At 40.6% G+C, this 23,307-nt stretch overlaps 1 protein-coding gene and 1 non-coding gene across 2 annotated transcripts in view; both read left to right on the top strand.

Annotated features, from left to right (window-relative positions):
- The first annotated feature begins 31 nt into the window (after positions 1 to 31).
- LOC121917481 overlaps positions 32 to 23,307 on the top strand; it is a 77,120-nt gene continuing 53,844 nt past the window's right edge. The window contains exons 1-9 of the mRNA XM_042443495.1: positions 32 to 213; positions 4,388 to 4,480; positions 5,140 to 5,251; positions 10,866 to 10,989; positions 12,930 to 13,043; positions 19,256 to 19,408; positions 20,552 to 20,701; positions 22,184 to 22,370; positions 22,737 to 22,804. Of these exons, the coding sequence (XP_042299429.1) occupies positions 5,192 to 5,251; positions 10,866 to 10,989; positions 12,930 to 13,043; positions 19,256 to 19,408; positions 20,552 to 20,701; positions 22,184 to 22,370; positions 22,737 to 22,804 (856 nt within the window). The 5' untranslated portion in view covers positions 32 to 213; positions 4,388 to 4,480; positions 5,140 to 5,191. The remainder of the gene's footprint in view (positions 214 to 4,387; positions 4,481 to 5,139; positions 5,252 to 10,865; positions 10,990 to 12,929; positions 13,044 to 19,255; positions 19,409 to 20,551; positions 20,702 to 22,183; positions 22,371 to 22,736; positions 22,805 to 23,307) is intronic.
- On the top strand, positions 2,942 to 3,091 carry LOC121917483. The gene has a single exon (XR_006101038.1). It is a non-coding gene; the product is annotated as a U4 spliceosomal RNA (small nuclear RNA).

The raw sequence follows: 23,307 nt of genomic DNA, 5'->3' as shown, positions 1-23,307 counted from the left end.
CGGACTCTGTGCGTCACTCACTCTCCCTTTCTCGCGCGGACTCTTTCTGAGCAACGTGACGTCACGCAGCCCGAGAGGTGGCTCTTGGCCCGCTGCGCTACGGTGGCCGAATGGGTTCTTTCCGTCTCCTAGGAAACCCGCGCGCGGATGCCTGAAGCCGCCGGCGGGAATCCATTTTGGTCTCTCGGGCTGAGGAGAGTTTTTTGTGCCCCGGTATGTGAAGGGAATGGTTCCAGGAGGAGAGAGAGCCTTAAGGCTGAATATCCACCCTGCGAAGAAATAACCCGGGTTTGGACTTCAGCTCCCAGAATCCCAGGCTATTGCTTAACACGGCAGAGGCTTCTGGGGGCTGGAGTCCAAAGCCTCTTAAAGGGGCACAGTTTGGGGACCACTGCCTGGCAGGGAGGGTTGGACTGGATGGCCCTTGGGTCTCTTCCTACTCTGATAGCGTGCCCTTGTGGCCTCTCAGCCGAGCGGGGAGTGGGGTGGCTCCCAAGTTACTCTCACAGGAGCATTGGCAGACACTGTGGTTGGCTTGGCTGAGGAAGGTGAGAGGTCTGGGAAGAGGAGTAGGGCAGGAGCAGCTCTGGCAGCACAGTCACAGAGCTGGAAGAGACCCCTAGAAGGGCCCTGATCCAGTCCAGCCCCCTTCTGCCATGCAGGAACTCTCAGTCAAAACACCCCCAGTGACAGATGGCCATCCAGCCTCTGCTTAAAGACCTCCAAGGAGGGAGACTCCACTACACTCTGAGGGAGTTTGTTCCACTGTCGAACAGCCCTTACTGTCAGGAAGTTCCTCTTAATGTTGAGGCGGAATCTCTTTTTCTGCAGCTTGCATCCATTGCTCCAGGTCCTGTTCTCTGGAGCAGCAGAAAACAAGCTTGACAGCCATCCCTCCATATCCACAGATTCAACCATCCACAGCTTGAAAATACAGTTGCTCCTCCACATTTGCAGCTTTGTTTATTTGTGGTTTTGATTAATATGCTCCCTTGACCGTAGAGTTGTGCTGGAGAACCTAGAGGTTTCTAGGAGAAACACTTCTCTATGCATTTGTAGCTCCTCCAGCACCATGCCATGATCAGCTTCTGGCAGATGTTGAGTATAGGGTTGTACTAGAGGACCGTCCTAGAGATGCCTAGAGAGGTGTTCTTTCAGCCCCAGCAAATGCGGAGGGAACACTGGACTTTAAAAATACAACTCATCCCTCCATATTAGCAGCTTTGATATTTGCAGATTTGATTATTCACAGATTTGCTTAATATGTCCTCTAGGAATATCTAGGTCTTCCAGTGCAACTCTGGGGTCAGCTTTAACCAAAAGTTGCACTGAAAGACCCAGAGATCCCTAGAGAGAATACTCTGCTAGGCCTTGGTAGCTCCTCCAGGGCAGTCCTATGGTCAGTGTCTGTCAGACGTTGGCCACAGAGTTGCCCTGGAGGACTTAGGGATTCCTAGAGAGGTGTCCTCTCAGGTAAAAACTTCACTGAGTGATCTTCAATGTTAATTTTAACAGAAAAAGAGGAGGGGAAAAATCCACAGGGCTGAAGGTAGTAGCTACTGGGAGGTGGACCGCAGGGCAGGGCAGGGCAGGTGATGAAAGTGGGGAGCTGGGCACTAAGCAGAGGCAGTGGCTTGGGCTCTTTGGGCCCAAAAGTCCAGTTTCACATAAGGGCAAATCAAGGAGGCAAAGGACTGAACATCACAAGGGCTGAGAATGATTGGGAATGGAAAAGAAGTGCTGTTGTCTAACACCTGTGCGTGCTCTATTTGTAGCATGCATTTTTGGTTATCTCAGTTCAGATTAGATACTAGAGAACTGGGGTAATAATAGAAAACAGCAATTACTGTAAATTGATCAAGGGGTTGGAGTAATTTCTGTGCACCTTCTTAAAGGGTGAGGTGTTTGACTCTTTTTGACAGAGAAGAAGAATTGCTTATGGACATGATTCAGGTTATAAAATCATACGTAGTATGAGAGAGTGAATAGATTTCCCCCCTCTTTCCTCTTTTTCTGTTAAAATTAACATTGAAGATCACCTGGTGAAGTTTATTTGTAGTTGGTTCATGCCAGAAAAGGGAAATAATATTTAACTCACAGATGCATTCACCTAGCGGGTTGACCAGCTAAGTCGCAGAACAAGCATGGCCAATTTATGGTCCTGTAAAGGATTCTAGAATTTGCCGTGCATTTATATCTGAAAGACTTCAAGTTTGCCATCTGTATCTTTGATATTCAGTGCCAAACTGTGTCTGCGGAAGTTAGCGTTGAAAGAGAAGAGACGTTTTGTGGAGTGTAGGTTGATCATGAGCTGTTAGTCATGATAGTTAATGGATTCTGTGTCTTTGAGTGCCAAGGATAAACAGCGGAGGTGACTTTGAACTTTATAAGCTGCTTGAGGACAGAATCTGGCTGCCACTGTTAGTATCAGAATGCTTGACTAGATGGAATTTTGTTCTTATCAATTAAAATTGTTCTTATGACTTGTAATTACCACTGATCAGATCTCCATGCATGTCTGCTTTGGACTGGGCCCTCACAATTTACATTTTCAAAAGGCCTTGATCTTACTGATCTCAGCAGAACTACAAAGTCCAGATTTTTAATGAATACAACCTCATCATCGTTATTGTATTTCTATCCTTCTTTCCCCCCCAAAATTGGGACTCGAAGCAGCTTACAATTTAAAAGAGCAATGCAGTTAAAAACATACAAAAGTGAGCATTAAGACTAAATTAAACCCTTACAGTATTAAAACACATCACTCATTAAAAGAATAAAAATGCAATTTTTAAAAAAGATAAAAGTACTTTAAAACAGTACAGTTAAGATATACATACAGTTTATCCATGACAACCAAATACAGGTTATAGCCATCAAATTATAAAAATAATTAAAACCTTTTAAAACTTCCACAGTCAATTAGCTCTATAACATATAGAGCTTTGCGCAGTGGCAGTATCGTAGCCAATGAGGTTAATCCAAGGCGCGATTATTGCTAATTGAAAACATACAGTTAAAACAATACAACACCTGCCCCAGTTAACAGTTTGGCTGCAGCTTTTTGAACCAGATAGTTTATAAACAATCTTCAAAGGCAGCTCCAAGTAGTCCAGACGGGGTGTAACTAAGGCATATACCACTGTGGTTAGACCTGGTGTCTCAAGGAACAGGCCCAGTTGGTGCACAAGCTTTAGATATGCAAAAGCACTCCTGGTCAATGAAAAACCTGAGTCTTTAGGTTCAAAGCTGAGTCCAGGAGTACCCCCAAACTGCGAACCTACATCTTCAGAGGAGTGTAACCCCCATCTAACACAGGCTGAATCTCTATTCCTTGATCTTGCCTTCCTACTGACTAGGAACATCTCTGTCTTGCCTGAATTAAGTTTCAGTTTGTTTGGACTCATTCAGTCCATTACTGATAACAGACATTTGTATAGGATCAGGGCAGCCTTCTTGGGTTGAGGTGGAAAGGAGTAGTAGAGTTTGGTGCCATCCACATATTGATGGCACTGCATCCCCAAACTCTGGACAACCTGTTGCAGTGGTTTCATGTATATGTTGAATAGCACGGTGGACAAAACAGAAACCTGGGGGCAAAACAGGCCAATGGCCAAGATACTGAGCAAGAGTTCCCCAACACCAGCTCCTGGGTTCTCTCTTCCAGGAAAGAACAGAGCTACTGTAAAACAGTACCTCCAAGTCCTATCCCAGAGTGGTGATCCAGAAGGATACCATGGCCGATGATATTGAAAGCCACTGAGAGTTCCAGAAGAACTAACAAGGACACCCTCCCCATGTTCAGTTTCCTGTGTAGGTTATCCACCATGGTGACCAAAACCGTCTCTGTTCCATAGCCAAGCCTCAAACCAGATTGAAATGGATCTAGATAATCCGCTTCATCCAGAAACCCCTGGAGCTGGGAAGCCACAACATGTGCAATACCTTGCCCAAAAACAAAAGCTTAATTTAACTTCTTTTTTACAGTAAGCTGAAGTAAAATGTTCTTGCTGTCCACAGTTAGATACATTGTCAGTAAAGCAATGCAACAGTATTTTGTGTCCTGTTTAAAAAGGCAGATTAAGTTACATGTCATGAGAGGTGGCATATGTAATCTTCTTACCATGTTTTCTGAGACTTTTTCCATGTGCTTACATAACAATATCTTATTTAATTCAGTTCTGTGCACTGTTTCCTGTTGCTTTATAATGTGCTGTCAATATGCTATGTCTGTTCCAGATGAACAAGAGAGCATGAACATTACTGTTGGTAATAAACTACAAAATTGTTTTGTAGAATATTTTGTGTAGGCAGTTGTCATATCTAAATAGTTTTAAAATACCATGTTGCAAACTAATTTAGAAATCACTCATTTTTATTTATATAGTGCACATTCACAGCTTCTGAAATTCTTTAAGAAAGTGATTTATGATCATATCCATCCACTTGTATTGGCTGAGGAAGGGATTTTCATTGACAGGTACGTATGCCAATATGCTTATTTAGTTAATAGTGACAACTGCTATAACTAAATTGTGTGCAGTATTTTCACTCTTTACTGCTCTGTGGAAAAATATACTTGAAAAGAACAGGGGCGATAACTTAGCACCACAATACTGTGCAGTATGGTATCTAGAATTATTTCAATCTAAGAATAATTTCTATTGTGTTGGTGGAAGTAGATTGCTTCTTAGCTACCAATAAGCTTGATCACATTCTTGTCTATTTATATGGGGCCATCAGCACAAATATTTGCAGAATAATTTAAACAAGCAATATGTTTGCATTCTAAGAAACTAATAGTCTACCTTGGGGAGAGCCTTTGTTACAAAGAGCATTTATTTTAAAGATGTGAGCTTAACTGCTCAGTAGTAAATGACTTAAGAAATGGAAAATAAGAGGCATTAAATGGACTATATTCAAGCCCTCAGAAAGGCTGAATATTCTAGATCTTAGTTTAAACACTGAAATCTTCAGCAGTTAAGAAATTTAAGCAAAATGGCTGTCCCTAGTGTACTCTCTGTATCTCCTTTGTGTTTTACAGACTGTGTGTCAACCTGTGTATTCAAACAGCAAATTAGAGAATAATAAATGAGAAATTTAGTACTAATAATTACTTGTTTTCCTTTCTTTTTAAAGATCCACCTAGTTATTACAGTAATTTAGAAGTTTTTAAATCCAACTGCTGACCATGGCTCATCGGTTTTCAAAAGAAGACTTAGATGAACAATTTGAACAGTTTTTGAAAGAGGTAAATTATGCTTTTCATGAACTGTATACTTTCAGTGTTATACCAGCCTTTTGTGTGCATTTGTAAAGACTTCAAGGCTGTCCCTGACTAGTCATGTCAGCTCAGACTTGTTATCAGCCAGCAGCTATATTCAGAAGGTTTTCTCATATGCCTAGCATGGCAGAGCTGTTCCACCATGCTGCAGTTGCCTTGCCCTGGATAAAGAGCTGTAGTTCAAGCTGCCCATTACTGTATTAAAATGCTGTATCTTTTTACATGAATCTGCTTGGAAGAGTTTGTGTACTTTATTTTGTTACAGCTCAGCCTACAACAAACCTGATGTGTTAGTTTAGTTTAAAATTATTTCAACTCTTGCTGAGTTCTGGATGAGCAGTTATTATTCCATTTGATATATGCCTTATTATCTAATGATAACATTCCAGTGAAAAGGGGAATTCTTTTCATGGAAATTTTATAGGTTTTTGTTGTGTGCATTTGCATTTCTTAATGTAAAACTTAATGGTGACCCTATCATGGGGTTTTGCAGTGCTGAGGATGACTCAGGGACAGGTTTCCATTGTTAAGCAGGGATTCAAACCTTGATCTCTAGAGTCCGATTCCTACACTCAGATCTTTACACCACACTCGCTCTGTATATAGGATTTACACTACACTAAATATGGAAAAGTGTAAGAATGGTGTAGTGGTTTGAGAGTTGGACTAGGATTCTGGAGACCAGGATTAAATCCCTGCTCAGCCATGGAAATCCACAGGGTGACCCTGGGCCAGTCACACATCCTCAGTATCAGAAGAAGACATTGGCAAACTCCTTCTCCTTCAAAAGAATCATAGAATCAAGGAAACCATGTTACAGGTTTGTGTAGGGTTGCCATAAGGCACGCAGCAAGGACAAGAGCAAAGTATGGATAGGATCAAAACCACCACCACCACCCCATGAAAATTAGTAAACTAGACAAACTCTGAGCACTGAAGAGCAAAGAGGTTATAGACCAAAATGTTGTTCGTATTCTCAGGTTGTACTATATACCTGTGATGGTATATGAAAATGGTGTATTCTTGTACAAATATCTCTGATCTAGACCCAAGTAGATACAAAGTGGACATATTTGAAGTGGCATGTGGCAGAGTGTCATCCTTTCAAGTGGCAGAATGAGAAAAAGACACCAGTCTCTAGTAAACTTAACTTTTTCTTTTCTTTTAAGGTAGCATGTACGCTTAACAAGTATTTATGTGCTCATCAATACCTGCTCCATTATTGGCACTGACAATGGAAAGAGACTCTGTGTGAGTGTGTGTGTGTTCAGAGACAGTGAGAGTGAAAGAGAATCCATGTGTGTATTTTATATATACATGCACCCATAATGGCTGCTATCTGAATGACAAAGCTAATATAGTATCTATTGATGGAGCCATATAAGGGACGCTTAATCTCTTCAAGCATTGTGCAGATATTTCAGTCAAATCGTAGTGCCCATACTTTAGGGAGATTAATGCAGCCATCCTATGCATTGTAGGGACAGGTAAGTGGAATTTTATGATTTTGTGGGAGTATGTATTTTCCAGTTTAAAATTCATTCTTTACTGTAAAACACATGCTAGTGGTGATGACATAGCGTTTCCCTCTCACCACATCATTTCTGAACATGGCTCTGAAATACATAATGAAGCACATCATTAATGAAATAACCAGATTTAATTAATATAACATATTAGTTTTTAAATGTTGTTACTGTATGGTATTGTTATTAATGTATCAATAAGAAGCAATGTTATCTATAACTGACTATATACAGCTGTTTTACGTTCACCATGTTTGTGCATGACTATACAAAGTTCTTGTCAAACCAGCATTGAAAAAGGACAGTTAAAAAGGCCCAGAGATTATTTTCTCTTTCATTATTTCTCTTTATGGTAGTAATCAGACAATTGATATATCATGGGTCCGTAATGGCAATTTTTCTGTAAGTGTTTCCTTTCCCAGCTGTTCCTTTACTATTTGAAGTTGACAAGATGGTTGAATATAGAAGATTTCCAGATCTCAGACTCAGCATCTGGGGAGGTTTCAGTTTCTTTAATTAACAATACTCTGAGGACTGTAAGCATCATCCAGGTCCCACTTGCTGAACAGAGGATGCAGTTAGTCACAAAAGAAACAGCAAGTGATAACAGAACTTGCATCAAACACCTGTCATTAGCTCCCAGTCCAGTTGTTTTGGGGCATTGGTGTTGCATTAATATTTGTAGTCTGTCTTAAAAGCAGAACTTAAGTTTGACACTGTAATTTATAGGCTATACATTAAACCTATATTAAAATATCTCTGTTTTTTCTGGATAGTACAATAGTGAGGGTAAAATATCTGCTGCTATTTTATCTTTACCACTTATTTTAAGGGATGTTTCATGTTATGATTCATTGTACAGAAAGTCTAGAAAAAGTATGCAATCTGCATGTAGCTCACCGTGGGATGGCTCAGACATAAGGCTATAGTCTACACAGCTTGATACAGCTTAGACTCCAAATCATGATTTGTTTTCCAAACTTATCAGCAACTCATAGTTTATGTAGCTTCCTTCATGGGGATGACATTCCATGTGAATGCTGTCCCAGACAGTCGCTTGATAGAACGATGCCCCAAACCATAGTTTGTTCATTTTATTTGGATATATTGTACAGTTGGTGCTCCACATTTGCTGGGGTTAGTGACACAGAACCCCTGCAAAAATGGAAAGGGTTGAATATCTCTAGCCCCTTGTAGCTGTTGTTGTGTGCCTTCAAGTTGTTTCTAACTTACAGCAACCCTAAGGTGAGCCTATCATGGTTGTTGTTTTTTGTTTGTTTGTTTGTTGTAAGATGTGTTCAGAGCAGCTTTGCCGTTGCCTTCCCCTGAGGCTGAGAGAATATGACTTGTCCAAGGTCACCCAGTGGGTGGGATTCTGTGGCCAAACTGGGAATCTAACCTTAGTCTCCAGAGTTATAGTCCAACTCTCTAATGTCACCCCAACTTTAACTCTGAATATTTAATGCCAGCAGCCTGCTTCTGCCTTTGGAACTATGAGTACAAGCACCTTTGAGGCCCTGCTGCAGTACTGGTGCTTGCTCATTACAAAGACAGAAGTGGGTGGCTGGAGGTCTCTCCTTCCTCTGGCGAGCATAGCTTCTGCCTTAGAAACAAGCTAGAGAACAAAAAGGGGCTTGCCTTCACTTCTCCCAAAGACAGAAGTGGATGGATAGCAAATTCTCTGCCTCCGTGGTGCATGATATCACCCCTTTTGCCTTTGGAATGAGCAAGGAGAATGAAATGGCATTTCTCTTCTCTTCTGGCGGCAGGGGAGTCCGCCAGCCATCAACTTCTGTCTTTGGAAGGAGCAAAAAGAAGCATCTTTTTTGAGGGGGGGGCAGGTTTCTCTTTGTTTGCTTTTTGGAAATTGACTTTTTGTTGGGCCCATGCAGTCTAAAAGTCTAAGAATTACCGTATATATTCATGTATTAGTTGACCTCATGTATATGTCAAGAGCAGTGTTGAGGGCCAAAATCATGGATTTTGGTATGACCTGTGGATAAGTTGAGGGACAAACACTAGGGCATGTTACAAAAGATATAAAGGGGGAAACAAAGCACCACATCCCCCCCACTTCTCCCTTTCTGGACCTCTCCCAAGGATCAGAGTCTCGGCATCAAAAATGGGGAAATAAGCTTCGGCACATGCACACATTCTCTCCCCCCTCCTGCCTTTACCACCAGGGTTTCCAAGCCTAATGGCTTGCAAAATGGGGTACAAACCTCTCTCCCTTCCCTTCACCCCCAGGATTTCCAAAGCTAATAGTTTGCAAAACCTCAGTCTCTCCCCTCCACCCCCAGGATTTCCAAGACTCATGGCTTGCAAAACAGGGTACAGACCTTTCTGCGTGTCCCTCTCTCGCTTCCCTTCACCCCCAGGATTTCCAAGGCTCATGGCTTGCAAAATGGGGTACAACCCCCCTCTTTTCCCTTCGCCCCCAGGATTTCCGAGGCTCATGACTTTCAAATGAGGTACGACCCCCCTTCCCTTCACCTCAAGGATTTCCAAGGCTCATAGCTTGCAAAATGGAGTACAAGCCTCAGCATTCTCTCTCTCTCTCTCTCCCTTGCCTCACCAGCTGTTTGTTAGCTCTGCCTACGAAGGAAGGCTGAGGGATAACATATGCGCGCGCACACAGAGGAGAGTGCGTGGAGATTCGAACAGGGAGGCAAACTCCCCCCCCCGTCTTCCTTGCCTCAGCTACTGTTTGTTAGCTCTGGCTGAGAAGGAAGGCTGAAGGATGAGACACACACACACACAAAGAGGAGTGTGCATGCGGGGACTCAAATGGGGAGCTGTTTAAAGATCCCTGGCTACGAAGGAAGAGTGGACACTTTTTTTAGGAACTTTATAAGCAGTATTAGCTTATTGCCCCATATAAAAGTCGGCCCATGATTTTGGAGTCCATTTTGGGGCATACATTTCTCAACTTTTAGTCCAGTATATATGGCAACTGGCATGCACTGTCCTAGTTGCGTGCATGTGTTAACTTGGGGGCGGGGTTTCTGTGATGGTTTAATTGCAAATGCAATGACATAGGAAAAAAGTGCTGTCAAATTAGTTGTACATCTCCTTCTAAGAATGTATCTAGGTGTGTACTGTGTGTATCCTCTTTGGGGGAAGTTTTACCAGGCCATCCTTTCCAGTTGTTTTAGACCTGAAGGGCCTTTTTTTTTTTAATGAGGCATGACCTCTGGTCAATTCCTTCCATAGAAGGTTGGTGGGCCTTTTTTTAAAAGGAAAACAACATCATTTATTTATTTATTTATGGAAAGGGGCATGGGAGGTGGTGTAGTTCTCTCAGATGTAGTTAGGAGGGCAACCCCTAGATGCAAGGAAATTGTTCATCCTGTTCTTTAAGGTGCCACAAATCTCTTTGCTGAATTTGTACGGAACAAGTACTGTACTGGGGAATAACAGTTTTCAGCCTCAGTACTACTTCTCTCCCAGTGGCAGACATCATCTATCTATTTGTTACATAGAGGAGTCACAAAGATTCCATCTCAATTGCTGAAAATGACAGTAATAAACAATGTTAGAAAAGAATCTCTGGGTTAAAATATAGGAACAGAGGTTAGAACATATATGTCTTAAAAGAAATGCTGTCGTCATAGGCCTCAAACAGACAGGGCAAAAGCAGTGACCTGAGGCAGCTCCCATTCCAGTCACTGCAGGACTGAGGCAGCCGCATGTGTTCAGCCTCGATCAGGCCACCAAAATGGAGTGGTTTTTGTCTGCTTCTTTTTGACCCAGTTCTTTTGCCTTGGAGTGCTATTGGGGCGGCTTCCAGCCACATTCGAGGCATGTATTGTCTAAATACTACATCCCCTACGCAGCCCGACCGTGGCCCTTTTGGCCCATCTGTTTTGGGCCACAGTCATACAAAAGTTAATTGCTTTTAAGTCCTGTTGCTGTTGAGTTTTAAGTGAATGCTTGATTCTCCTTGAAATCATTCATTGTTAAATATATTTAACATCGACTGGATTATGTACTGTTTACGTGTAGTCAGTAAATGAATAATTGTAGCAGAATGAGTGATCCTGCTTCTGATACAGTCTCTTTCAGATGATTCTTTGGGAAATGAACCAAAAAAAAATTCCAGTGTTCCTGAAACTATTGGGCTGGCTAAGAAGAAGCAGCCTTTGCCATGGTGGATATCTGAGGATGATTCAGACGAAGGTAATGAATTTCATTCTGTTCCGATATCTCTGTTTTGTTGGCCACAAGGTGTCAGTCAAGGCCTTTCACGTTGATAGCTGCTCTGTAAAAACCAACAGAATGGTTTCAGTCCATGCTATTAACAAAAGTTAATTTTCAGTTTTACTGATATTGTTCTTAAAATAAAAAATGTTAGATTTACATACTCCGTGAGATTTGAAATTGTGCAGGATACTATAAAGCATAGCATAGAGCAGCCCTTTGAATGCTTCTGCTTACAGTATTTCTGTCTGAAGTATGGATCTAACAAATACAAACTTTAGAGAAATCATATTTTTCTGTATATAATTTGTGTAATCTATATGTAATAATGACTTCCATTTCTTACATACAAGAAAGAGAAAACAATTCATATGATTTCTTAACTCTGCTTTTTCACCCCACATGGCTATAAATTTGGAACAAGGGGCATAAAGAATTCCCAGGTTACTAGAAAGTGAATGATATTACAGAATCATAACAGCTGTGAGGGCTTTAACTGTGTGATGGCTGTCTCGTTTCCTTTTGACTTGATCCAGATGTACAGTCAGCAAAAGGGAGGCTTCTTTCATTTGTGCTAGGCTCTTTAATCCAACAAGGAGTTGGGGGAAGGTAGAATTTTTATCAGTTCCCTTTCCCCCTGCAATTCCCTATTGCACATCCCATACATATGTGGAAGATTACATAACCATTCAACTTGGTTGTGAATATTTGAGGGAACATAACTGCAGGAAAAGAGAGAATTAGCTAAAACTGTCGTGCCCCCTTTTCTGCCAGTTTTAGCAACTCTTTGGTCCAAACCTGTTAGTTTAAATAGCTTTGGAACCTCGAAATACAGTCATCCCTCCATATTTGCGGCTTTGATATTTGCAGATTTGATTATTCACGGATTTCATAAATATGTTCTCTCTAGGACTGTCTAGGTCCTCCAGTGCAACTCTGTGGTCAACTTTAACTAAAAGTCGCACTGAAAGACCATTTGTAGCTACTCCAGTGCCATTCTATGGTCAGTGTCTGTTGGACATTGTCCACAGAGTTGCCCTGGAGGACCTAGAGATTCCTAGAGAGGTGTCCTCTCAGGTAAAACAGTGTTTTTGTTATTTGCGGTTTTTCCATATTCATGGAGGTCTTGTTCCCCTAACCCTAGCGAATATGGAGGGACAACTCTATATTGCTAGCAGGCAACTGAAGTCTTGGGCTGCATCCAAACTGCAGAATTAATGCAATTTGACACTGCTTTGACTGCCATGGCTTTGTGCTATGGCATTCTGGGATTGGTAGCTTTGTGAGATATGTAGCCTTCTCTGTCAAAGAGCTCTGGTGCCGCAACAGACTACAAGTCCCATGATTCCATAGCATGGAGTCATGACAGTTAAAGCGATATCAAACTGCATTAATTCTGCAGTGTAGCAACCGCCTGAGTAACTCAGTAATTTTTGAAGAGAAGAGTGTGATTATTGCTCTGAGTATTCTTGGATGGTTGAAGAAATTGATTTACTGTAGAAGTATGGAATGTGCCTATAGTATATTACTGTGATGGTGTTCTTGAATCATTCTGTTCCCAGGCAAAGTTTGGGTTGTAATCCCAATTTACCCACAGCTGATGGGTAAATAAGCTAAAGTTATTACAATAAAGTTTTCAAAGAGACAACCATGTTAGTCTGATTCAATATAAAAAAGAAAGGGGGTGGAGGAATCCAGTAGCCCCTTTGACACTGATTTGTTTTAAGATAAGATTTCATAATATCAGGAAGTGGATTGTAATCTATGGAAGGTTCCCCTTCCCCGCCCTGTTTTCATGTGTATACTGGATAAACCTCTCCTCTTTGATTATTTTTAAAGCATTCTTTATTTGTTTTGCTTTTTGTCAGCACTGCAATGTTTTCTCTGTTACTGTATATATCTTTCTTTGATTTCCCAAGTTCCTAAGACAAACAAGTTTATCAAACAAAGTAATGAGAAGAAGCCTATAGGGGATAACGATGAAATGGCTGAAGATGGTGAAGAGAAGATTCCACTTTCAAATAGCCTGTCTGGTACTAGATTAAATCGCCTCTTTGTAGATATTAGCATAGTCTTAGTTGTGTTGTACTGTAAGTCAAAATGGATTCCTCCCCATTTATCATGCTTTTTCTTTGCTTGATAATGCTTTATTTCTGGTCAAATAAAGATGGCTTTAATTATGTGAGATAGTGCTAAAAGTAATTGGAGAACACAAGCTAACTGGAACAAGTTAGTCCAAACAGATGGCTCTCCTTGCATGGAGAGGGTCTCAGGTTCATCCTGAGCATCTTCAGGCAGGGGGGGAAAGATGACTGAAAACCTGGAGACTCACTGCCAGTACAGCATTATTTATTTATTTATTTGTTTGTTTGTTTATTTATTTACAGTGGTACCCCGGGATACGAAATGACCGCGTTACGAAATTTCCGGGATACGAAAAAATTAGATAGGAAAAAACTGTTCCGGGTTACGTTTTTTTTCCGGCTTACGAAAAAAATTTTGGTGCTTTTCGGCGCTTTTTCGCACGAAATCGCGGCTTTCCAGCGCTAGCGGCTATGGCTTTTTCGGGTTGCGAAATCTTTCGAGTTACGAACGGCGCCGCGGAACGAATTAAATTCGTAACCCGGGGTACCACTGTATTGGCTTTTCCCATAGTTATCCCTTTCAAGGTGGCAAATATACCATATTTTCCGGCGTATAAGACGACTGGGTGTATGAGATGACCCCCAACTTTTCCAGTTAAAACATAGAGTTTGGAATATACTCGCCATATAAGACTATCCTATCCCTCTTCCAATGCACACCAAATAAAATTTTTTAAAAAACCCATCAGATTTTATTTCAATATGTACTTTTAATTCAAATGCTTATGACATGCAGGTACTTAGCAGGAAAACTTAATAATAATAAATTTTATTTATTTATTTAATAATAATATAATAATAAATTTTATTTATATACTGCCCTGTGGCGAACCAATCCGGGCAATATATTTCCGTCCCCCCTTAAAAAGTTATTAAACTGCATATCTAAATTAAAACCACAATAACTAGTTAGAACAACAATAAATTAAACAAAATAATACCAACCGATAAACCACTGCAACTTCAGTTCTAAAGAAAAGAAAAGGGGGCTTTGGAGACATTACTGAGGAGTGGGGGAGAAACCTGAGATCCTGAGGCCGGGATATTTTAGTCTGGGAAGGCCTGCCTGAAGAGATCCGTCTTCAGGCCTTTTTGAAACTGTCCAAAGCCTTTTTGAGAGAGCCTTTTTGAAGCTGTCCAAAGATGTTAATTGACGGATCTCGCCCGGCAGGTTGTTCCAGAGCCTGGGGACGACAGCAGAAAAAGCCCTCCAGGAGGTCGCCGCAAGCCTCGATTTTTGAGACTGCAACAAGTTCCTCCCAGAGGACTGGAGGGCACGGGGAGGATTGTATGGGAAGAGGCGGTCTCTGAGATAGCTTGGACCCAAGCCATTTAGGGCTTTAAAGGTAATAACCAACACCTTGTACTTGTTGTATACAAAGCCTGCTTGGATTGGTCAGCTCTCCATGCCTGCCCAGCCCTCCCTGTCTCCAAGACTATCAGAGCAGTAGCGCAAACATGGCTCTTTTTTCCATACCCCAGGCGTCCCAGATGCCTGCAGCTTGCTCTACTCTTCACTTACACCCCCCCTCACCTCATCATCGGGACCGCATTAAGTCACTTCTTTCCACGAATCCTGGTGAATGGATTTTCTTCTGCCGTACTTGTACAGCGCTGCCCTTCCTGCTTTCACACGGTCGCCGCATATTGTGAGGATGTGGCTGTGGCTGTTTTTGAGCTCCCCCCATCAGATATGGCGACCGCAGATTCTCCAGTCCGGCTTGTAAGTTTCAGCACCTGCCCTATAAGACGACACCCGGCGTATAAGACGACCCCTGACTTTTGAGAAGATTTTCCTGGGTTAAAAAGTAGTCTTATACGCCAGAAAATACAGTACTTTGGGTAGATATTACTGAGCTAGATGGACAATAGTCTGATACATTTTAAGGCTACTTCTATGTCCCAAGGAGTTATGTAAACTTGCTATGCAAAAGAATGCAAACAGATTGCTGTGTTAGTCCATTTTAGTATAAAAGGACATAAAGAAATCCAGTAGCACCTTTGAGGCTAACTAGGAAGTTTTTAGCAAAAGCTTTTCTGGATACAGTTCACTTAATTAAGTATGAATCTGTTGAATTAGACTGTGTCCATGAAAGCTTGTGCTAGAATTTTCTTCATTCACAGATGCTACAAGAGTCTTTTATGACTTTTTATACTATGCAGTAGAATTCTTGTTTTCTTCTATCATGGACCCTGCATGTACAGTGCACTTGTGCCTTACGCGGATGCATTTTCCATGGCTTCCAGCTTACGCGGAAACCGCTTGGGGAGGGAAACAATGGCGCGTATGTCCATGGCGCACGCGCACCGCTCCACCACATGCATGAGCCTCATTATTTCCTATGGGGTTCAAGCATAGGCGGATTTTCCCTTAAGCGGGGGGATCCAGATCCCCCCGCATAAAGAGAGGACCCACTGTATGATTTAGTGCAATTTTTTGTGGGGGACTAGGATGGAACAAACTTAGCCTAGACCTGGTCTTTTCTAGCATATCTTCAAGCTGTCCTGTCATTTACTTTTAAGTCTTGAGCACAACAAAACCTGAATGCACAGACTGTATGGTGTATTACAAGATCCTAGTAGAAAGATGCAGAGGGAGAATTAGTATAATTATGATTCCTCTGCTGAATAGTACATTGATGGTATAAGACTGTTGTGTTTCAATTTATGAGATTTCCAATCTTTATTTTTGAAGAGTTAGAGACAGCAAAAGTTATAAAACTATATCCTATATAGTCTCATTGTTGGAGATGGGAACTGTGATACCTGTTTCTGGGATTTCTGTTTCCCCAGCAATAGCAGTGATCTCAGCGCAGATTCTGAGGGGGCTGCTTTCACCTCTGCCATCTTAGGTGATCCCTACCATTTTAGCTAGGGGAAGGTTTAGTTTAAATGTTTCTATCCCTGTCCAGTGAGGGAGAAAGTGTGTGTGTGTGTGCACATATACCTATCTCTGTCCCAGTCAATACTGAATGTGGCCCTCAGAGCAACAGAGGTTGTCCATCCTGAATTAGTACGGCATGCCTATGTTAAACTCAGACTTGCCGTCCATGGATCTGAGCTTCTGCAGACAGCAAGCCCCAGCCTTTCCAGTAAGTGCATGTGCTCATGGCTATACACGTGGGTGTGAGCGTGCACACGTACCCATTGAATACAATGGGACGTAAGGTCCCATGTTTTTTGTTAGCCGTGGCAGTGTCCGGAAAGAATCCCCCACATATAACAAGGGACTACTCTATAAAATTAGCTTTTCTTCCCTGATTAAATTATATGTAGCAACCTTTGCAAAAGAATAATGTTGAGTTTTTAAAATATTGGTTATATCCAGAAGTTGTGAATCACCATTGGAGAAAAGTAAAGCGCATAGCTAATTTTTCCTTCAATTTCATTTCTTGGCAGCCCTCTCAGTCTCTGAAAATTTCTCCAGAGGGCAAGAAGGAACAAGTAAATATTGTAGGCTATGTCATATAGAGCTGCTGAGGGGTGGGGTGGTTGCCCGAAATTAGATGGATGAACCTTACGTGAGTAAAACCTGAAGATAATTATACCGGGAAACTGATTGGGTGAATGCTATTTCACATAGACCTCTCACTGGCTTTCATTGTCATAAACCATAATATCTTTCTTGGCAATCCAGCTGGTGTGGATGAAGATGTTGTGTTGCCAGTAATTTCTTGAGGACTACTGGATATACTTGTGTATACGTTGAGAAATGTAGGTCAATAGATTGGCCCCCAAAACCTGGGTCGACTTATACACGGCTCAGTACACTATGATCTGAGCCTCTCCCTAGCTGGGCTGCCTCCGCAAGGGACAGCCCAGTTGGGGAGACACTGGGAAAGGCAGTTGATTGCCCTGCAGCTTCTCCTGAGCTGAGCTCCCTCCCTGGGAGAAAACCCAGCTGGGGAGAGACTGGGAAGGGGGATCAATTGCCCTGCAGCTTCTCCTGCGCTAACTTCACAAGGGGGGAGCCCAGCTTGGGGGGGGGGGCTGGGAAGGGCAACCAATTGCCCTGAAGTTTCTCCCCAGTTGGGCTCCCTCGACTTATCCACGGGTCATATGAAAATTTTTACCCTATCTACGATAAGTGCACAGGTTTTCTTGAATTCAATACTAACTAGGGAAGCTCAGGTTGTGGCAGTTGCCATTTTTACCACCTTAGCATAACATACCATCTTAGATCCTTTATTTATCCATACACTAGTGATATTCATGGTGGACATGAATGTTTGAAACAACGTTTGCTGTGTTTGGGTCTGCTTTTAAAAGTTTGGAACCCTCAGCTAATGCAAAATGCAACTGCTTGAATGATGATATGGAGTAAGAAGTTAAAGCAAGCAAAACCTGTGTACTGGTTGCTAGTGCACTTCCATAACAAATTCATAGTACTGTTATTGACATTGCATACTATAAAATAGTTTGTGGCCAGGCTGTCTGAAGACTTTTACCCATATCGGATTGCCCTCATTGATAAGTCAGTGTCCAAGCCTCACTTACTAAGCCATTCAGTAAAAAGATCTAGGTTGACAAGGATGAGAGATGGCTCACTTTTCTGACAGTGACCTGCTTTTGTGGAATTTTGTTCTGTTGGAGATACATCAAGCCCTATCATTGCAGTCCCTTAAATGGCCTTTATCAGACTGTAGTTAGAATATTACACATACAGTTGTTTGATTTTATTTTTTACTAGCTATGTATTACTTATTTTAGTGTTATTGCTGGTTCTTATTAGTTATTACTCTCATTTCTATTGTATTTTATGGTTTGCATTTCTTGGTTATGTAATATGAACTTATTTATTGAAAGCTGCCTTGGGAGGAGGTAACCTCAAAACCCTACAAATATTTTAAAATAAATAATATAATGTAGTGGTTTTCATGCAACAATTTGCATGAATAATGTCTTTGGATATAGTTTACTTGCCTTAATGAGTATTCCTACTTGCATACCCAAGTTATTATTTCATAGTCTTTCCCAGAGCTTGGAAAGCTACTTAAAATAAAAAAACTAATTGCCATCAATTGTCCTGGGGTGAAGCCTTTTAAGGTAGTTAGTTACAATTTTAAAATGTAACTATACTTTGACATTTTAAGTTAAATGTTAAATGTTTTAAGTTAAATAGTTTTGTTATTGTTGACAATAGGTACTGGACAAGACAGCATTTGAAGCATTTATTCCATCATTCAGTGAAACCAAATTACACTAGAAAAGGATAAGAGTGATCTCTTCTTATCTAGTTGTAATAAAACTTAACATATACCTTACTGATTAGGGGAAGGGAAAAATTACAAGTACGACATTATTTGTAACACATTACTACCAAGCTGTGATCTCTTCTGTGTGTCAACATCAACTGACTGCTTCAAAGTACCAGTGTGAAATACGTTTTTAAAAATATAATGACAGCATAGGACTGATTTGAGCCATGCGTTTTTAAAAGTGTGCTGTTTAAATATGTACAGCTGATATTGCAAATACTGCCCTAAATCCAGTTGGTATTCCCAACTAGAGTAGAAATCTACTAATCCAATTGGTTTTCCCAACTAGAGTAGACTTGTGGATTCTGTCACTGATTATAAGTCAATAAATTCCATTGGCTCAGTTGATCTCCTGTCGTTGGGACTAACAATTACATGTAAGCCTTTGTATTTTGATTTGAGTTACTACAAAGTGTGTGAAGATCTAGGAAAGTTTTACAGAAATAAGCATGGATCTATTAATACTTGAGTGGTGATATGCAGTGTAATTTGAAGCATAGTAGCAAGCCAATTAAATATTTTTAATATTTCTTTTTATCCATTTTCACAGTTAAAATTTCACTGCAAATAGTATTTTCTATTTTTACTCTAGCCAATTCCTTTTAAAGTCAGTTGAATGTGCATAATGCTACAGAAAGATGTTAAATACAGTATGTTGTGTATTTTTTTCATCAAGCAAGCATAGTCATAACGTTTTAAGGAACTGACGAATTATGTATGATATAGTTCATCCAGCAGTGTGAGAATAACTATATATTGAGTTGTTCTTGAGTTTGATAAATTATTATCTTTCTTTTTGGTCCCTAACCCTCTTGTAAACACTTGTGGCTGTGCTGTGTGTAGTTAAAGTAGTTACCCCTGAACGTTTTTCAAGTGCATCTTGCAGCAAGGCATTGGCTAGATACAAAATATTGGAAAAATCACTTAAAGCAAAGAAAAATGTGTATTTAAACAAAGAAGACATTCCTGCTTCTGACAACCTTCACCATACTGAAGGTAATGTCTGCTTTGGATTTTCAGTGTTTTGCTTTTTTAGAATATTCACAGACAGATGATGCATACAAATTACTTCTTATGAGTGAACCTTGTTGGTTTTTACTGTCATGATTTGGTATCAAAATGCCACTGGATGGGCTTAATTATGTGGTCAGGGCTTGGGCTAAGTATGAATCTAATTCTTTATTTTGCCTCTTACCAACTATCTTAGTTATTAATTTCTTAACTACTTTTTAATAGAACATTCAAAACTGTCAAATATAGTGTGTCCACACCATACGTGGGCACACCACATGTGGCTTCAAGCTTAAGCTGAAGCCGCACGGCAATTGGGCAAATGGCACGTGTGCCTATGGCATGTGCACTGCACCACATTGCAAGCACACACCCCGTGGGTTCCAATGGGGTGCAAGCATAGACGGAATTTCCCTTATGCAGGGGGGATCCAGAATAGATCCCCCACATAAGGGAAGGGCCTACTGTATTAAAATCTAGCTATGAGACAACAAAGAAGAACTAACAGGGACTTGGCTGTGTGTTATCTTTAGCATCAGTCTGGAAAGTGAAGTTGCCAGGTCATTTAATTGGTGTGGAATAGATTCTTGAGTTTTCAAGCAAAGATCAGCAGTTGTGTTCTGAAGAGCACCATGCACAGGCAGAATGTGTTTCTGCAGATATATTTGGGGGTAAGGGTATTGATTTAATTTTAATATTGAATCCCCTCATGTGTCTTTTTTCATTTCAGGCACATAGAAACCATTATTGACATTGTGAAGTCGAAAGCTTTCTTGGCCGGTATCCATAGTTTTTGTGGGGTTTTGGGGGGCTATATGGCCACATTCTATAAGAGTTTATTCCTGACATTTCACCAGCATCTGTGGCTGGCATCTTCAGAGAGAAGCCAGCCACAGATGCTGGCAAAATGTCAGGAATAAACTCTTATGGAACATGGCCACATAGCCCAACCCCCCCCCCCCCCCCCACAAAAAACCATTATTGACATTGCTCTTTAAACTCTTATCATGCAGTGAAGTGCTTTTAAAGTCCTTTGTCATTTCATCTGTCTGACATCTGCACATATTACTATGTCCTAAGTACATATTTTGGTACCAATATTTTCCCTCTGCTCTCCTATCTTTTTAGGAAAACATGGTACAAGTGGCAGTTTTCTGAAGTCACAGAGGCTTTCTCATTCTCTTGTGGAAGTAGATGAAGATCATGTTGAAGGCATTCAGCTCCATCAACCTACTGGTGCTTCTGTCTCTTTAAGCAAAGACAGCCTGGAAACTAATGGTAAATGTTCCTGAAAATTTCCTTTAATCCACTGTATTTTAGCTGAGATGGTATGATTAGTGACACAAAACATAAAAGATTGAGAATTACTGATTAAAACAAAATACTCAGAGGGATTATAATATTTCTCCAATTTGCTCCATTACACTATTGTCCCAGCCCAGCTATTTTTTCTAATCACAAGCATTCTAGTGAACACTAAGTTTTCATACTGCGCAGAACGTCTTTCTTGTTGAGTCCTGTCAAAGGAACCAGTATGGGCATATGGTGGTGTGAAGTCCTTTATTGACTTGTTTCACTGAAATAAATGGAAATAGGAAGGCATGCACAAAATGTATATCTGTGGCTCTTAGTGCTCATCGATCTCTGGCACAGAATAGTTGTTTTAAGATCAAATCATGCATTCAGTGGCATTAGTAGATCTCTGCATTTTCTGGTTTTCTTCTTTAAGTCAGTTTATTTATTTATATATTTTCCTCATTTATATCTTACTTTTCTACCAATGATGGGACTCAAGGCAGCTAACTACATATTTAAATACAGCTAACTACATATTTAAATACAGATTATAACTATACAAAGTAATTATTAGAAGTATAAATATAAGAGTTGTTTAATATAAGAGTTATTTTAAGAGTGATTAAACAATTTATAAAGTTAAAACATTAAAAATTCATTAAAAACCATATACAAATCTTAAAAGCAGCACCACACAGCATTGAAACCGCAACCCAGAGTCAGTTTTTTAAAGCCTGATAGCATAAAAATGGTTTGACTTGCTGATGGAAAGAGAGCAAGGTCAGGGCCATCCTAGTCTCCTTAGGGAGGGAGTTTCAACGTCTGGGTGCAGCCATCAAGAAGGCTCTCCTACTTTTCCCCACCAAACCTGCCTAGAAAGATGGTGGGGCAGAGAGAAGGGTCTCTCCAAACGACCATAGAACTGTTAAGGGATTCATTCATAAAGGGAGACACAGCCCTTCAAATAACCTGGACCCACCATTTAATTAAATATATACAAGTATATAAACAGTATAGGATAGTCTTTCCCATATTACTAATGTGAGGGACAGTACAAACGGACCTAAAGGGGCGGCTTGACACTACCCCTTTGAACACCAGATCTGGGCCACAGCAACTGCACACCACAGCCCTGATCTGCATTTTTTTGGCTCAAAAAGAAGCAGCAAAAAAGGGTGGGAAAAAGCCATCTTTTCCGCCACGGCAGCAGCTCTTCTGCGCTTCTGTGGCGTGAGGTGTCTGAATGTTTCGCTGCCAGAGTGCCACAATGCTGCTCGCTATCTGGCTGGGCAGGTGGTGTGACACCAATTTGGGGGCATTGTCAGGACAGATGTCATCTAAATACCACAACCCGCCTCCCCCCGGCCGCCGCCAGCACTTACTGCCAGTCTGTTTCGGCCCTTAAAATGGATGCATATTACTGTCCTGATTTTTGTTACTGTTTTTGATGCTTTTACTATTTAGATTCAGTTGTTGCTTCAGGGCCTAAAGAGAATATTTTGGGAATTGGATTGGATACTTTGGAGGAAGAAGAGGAAAAGGAGAGATTCTTTGCTGACCTTGAGAAAGGAGCATCATCTACCATTGACTATTCAAGATTAAACAAGGAGCTGGATTCCAATGATTCTGAAATGTTACAGGCATTTCTACGGTAAAATAAAATATCAGTTGTGGTAATAATATGCAAAACACATAAGGCTGTTGTATGGAATGATAAAAAGTTATATGTAGATTTGAATCCTAATTGTAGAGAAAAACATTCAAGTTGCTGAAGGTGCAATTTTAGATGGACAGTCTCATCACTTTATCTATGGAGATGGGGTTGTTAGAAAACATGAAAAAATGTGCTTTAGTACTATTTATGTTGTCTTTATACAGTAAATTTAATTTTTAGAAAACCATGAGTTTAGTCACCAGAACAGAAGAACTGTCTAGATTATGAATATTAGGAAGTACCTCTTAATGCTAATAATGATTGAAATATATGTTGTAACAAATAGTGCTGTCACATTTGCAGAAATCATTCAGAAATGAAGCAGGTTGAAGAAGAAAATGAAGATGAACCTAAGAATCATGAAAAATCTGGTAATTGTATTTCAGTAGTTTTATGTCATTTTACTTTATATAACACTGAATGAACCATTATTAACATATGGAACTGATTTCTAAAAGACAGTGTCTAAACTGGTAGTTTTAATAGACAGATTTGTAGAAGCTAAGTCACTCAGCAACTACTTACCATGGTAGCTTAAAATGTAGTTTCCATACACAGAACCAAAAAGGTGTATATATGACTGCCTACTGTTGCTGTCAGAATGCTAGAATGAATGGTCTAATCCAGGAATTTTGTTATGGTCCATATAGTGCATATAGAAAGGATTAAAGATTGTCCTCTTTTCTTTTAGGATTTAAATGCAGAATACAGTGCGTAGGCTTGGAATAACACTTAAACCCTTGTTCATTTAAAGTTTGTTAAGCACTGGAGTTTGTTTGCACTGTCTAGGCTATTTTCACTAGAACAGATGTGGGCCTGTTGGCTGAATGTGGCTCCCTGGTTTGTTTGTTTTTTCCACCCTGTCCCACTGCTA

The sequence above is a fragment of the Sceloporus undulatus genome, unplaced genomic scaffold (genome assembly GCF_019175285.1).
Source record: "Sceloporus undulatus isolate JIND9_A2432 ecotype Alabama unplaced genomic scaffold, SceUnd_v1.1 scaffold_19, whole genome shotgun sequence".
Lineage (NCBI taxonomy): Eukaryota > Metazoa > Chordata > Lepidosauria > Squamata > Phrynosomatidae > Sceloporus > Sceloporus undulatus.
Note: the sequence above shows the minus strand (reverse complement) of the source record. Positions and strands in the feature narration are given on the sequence as shown.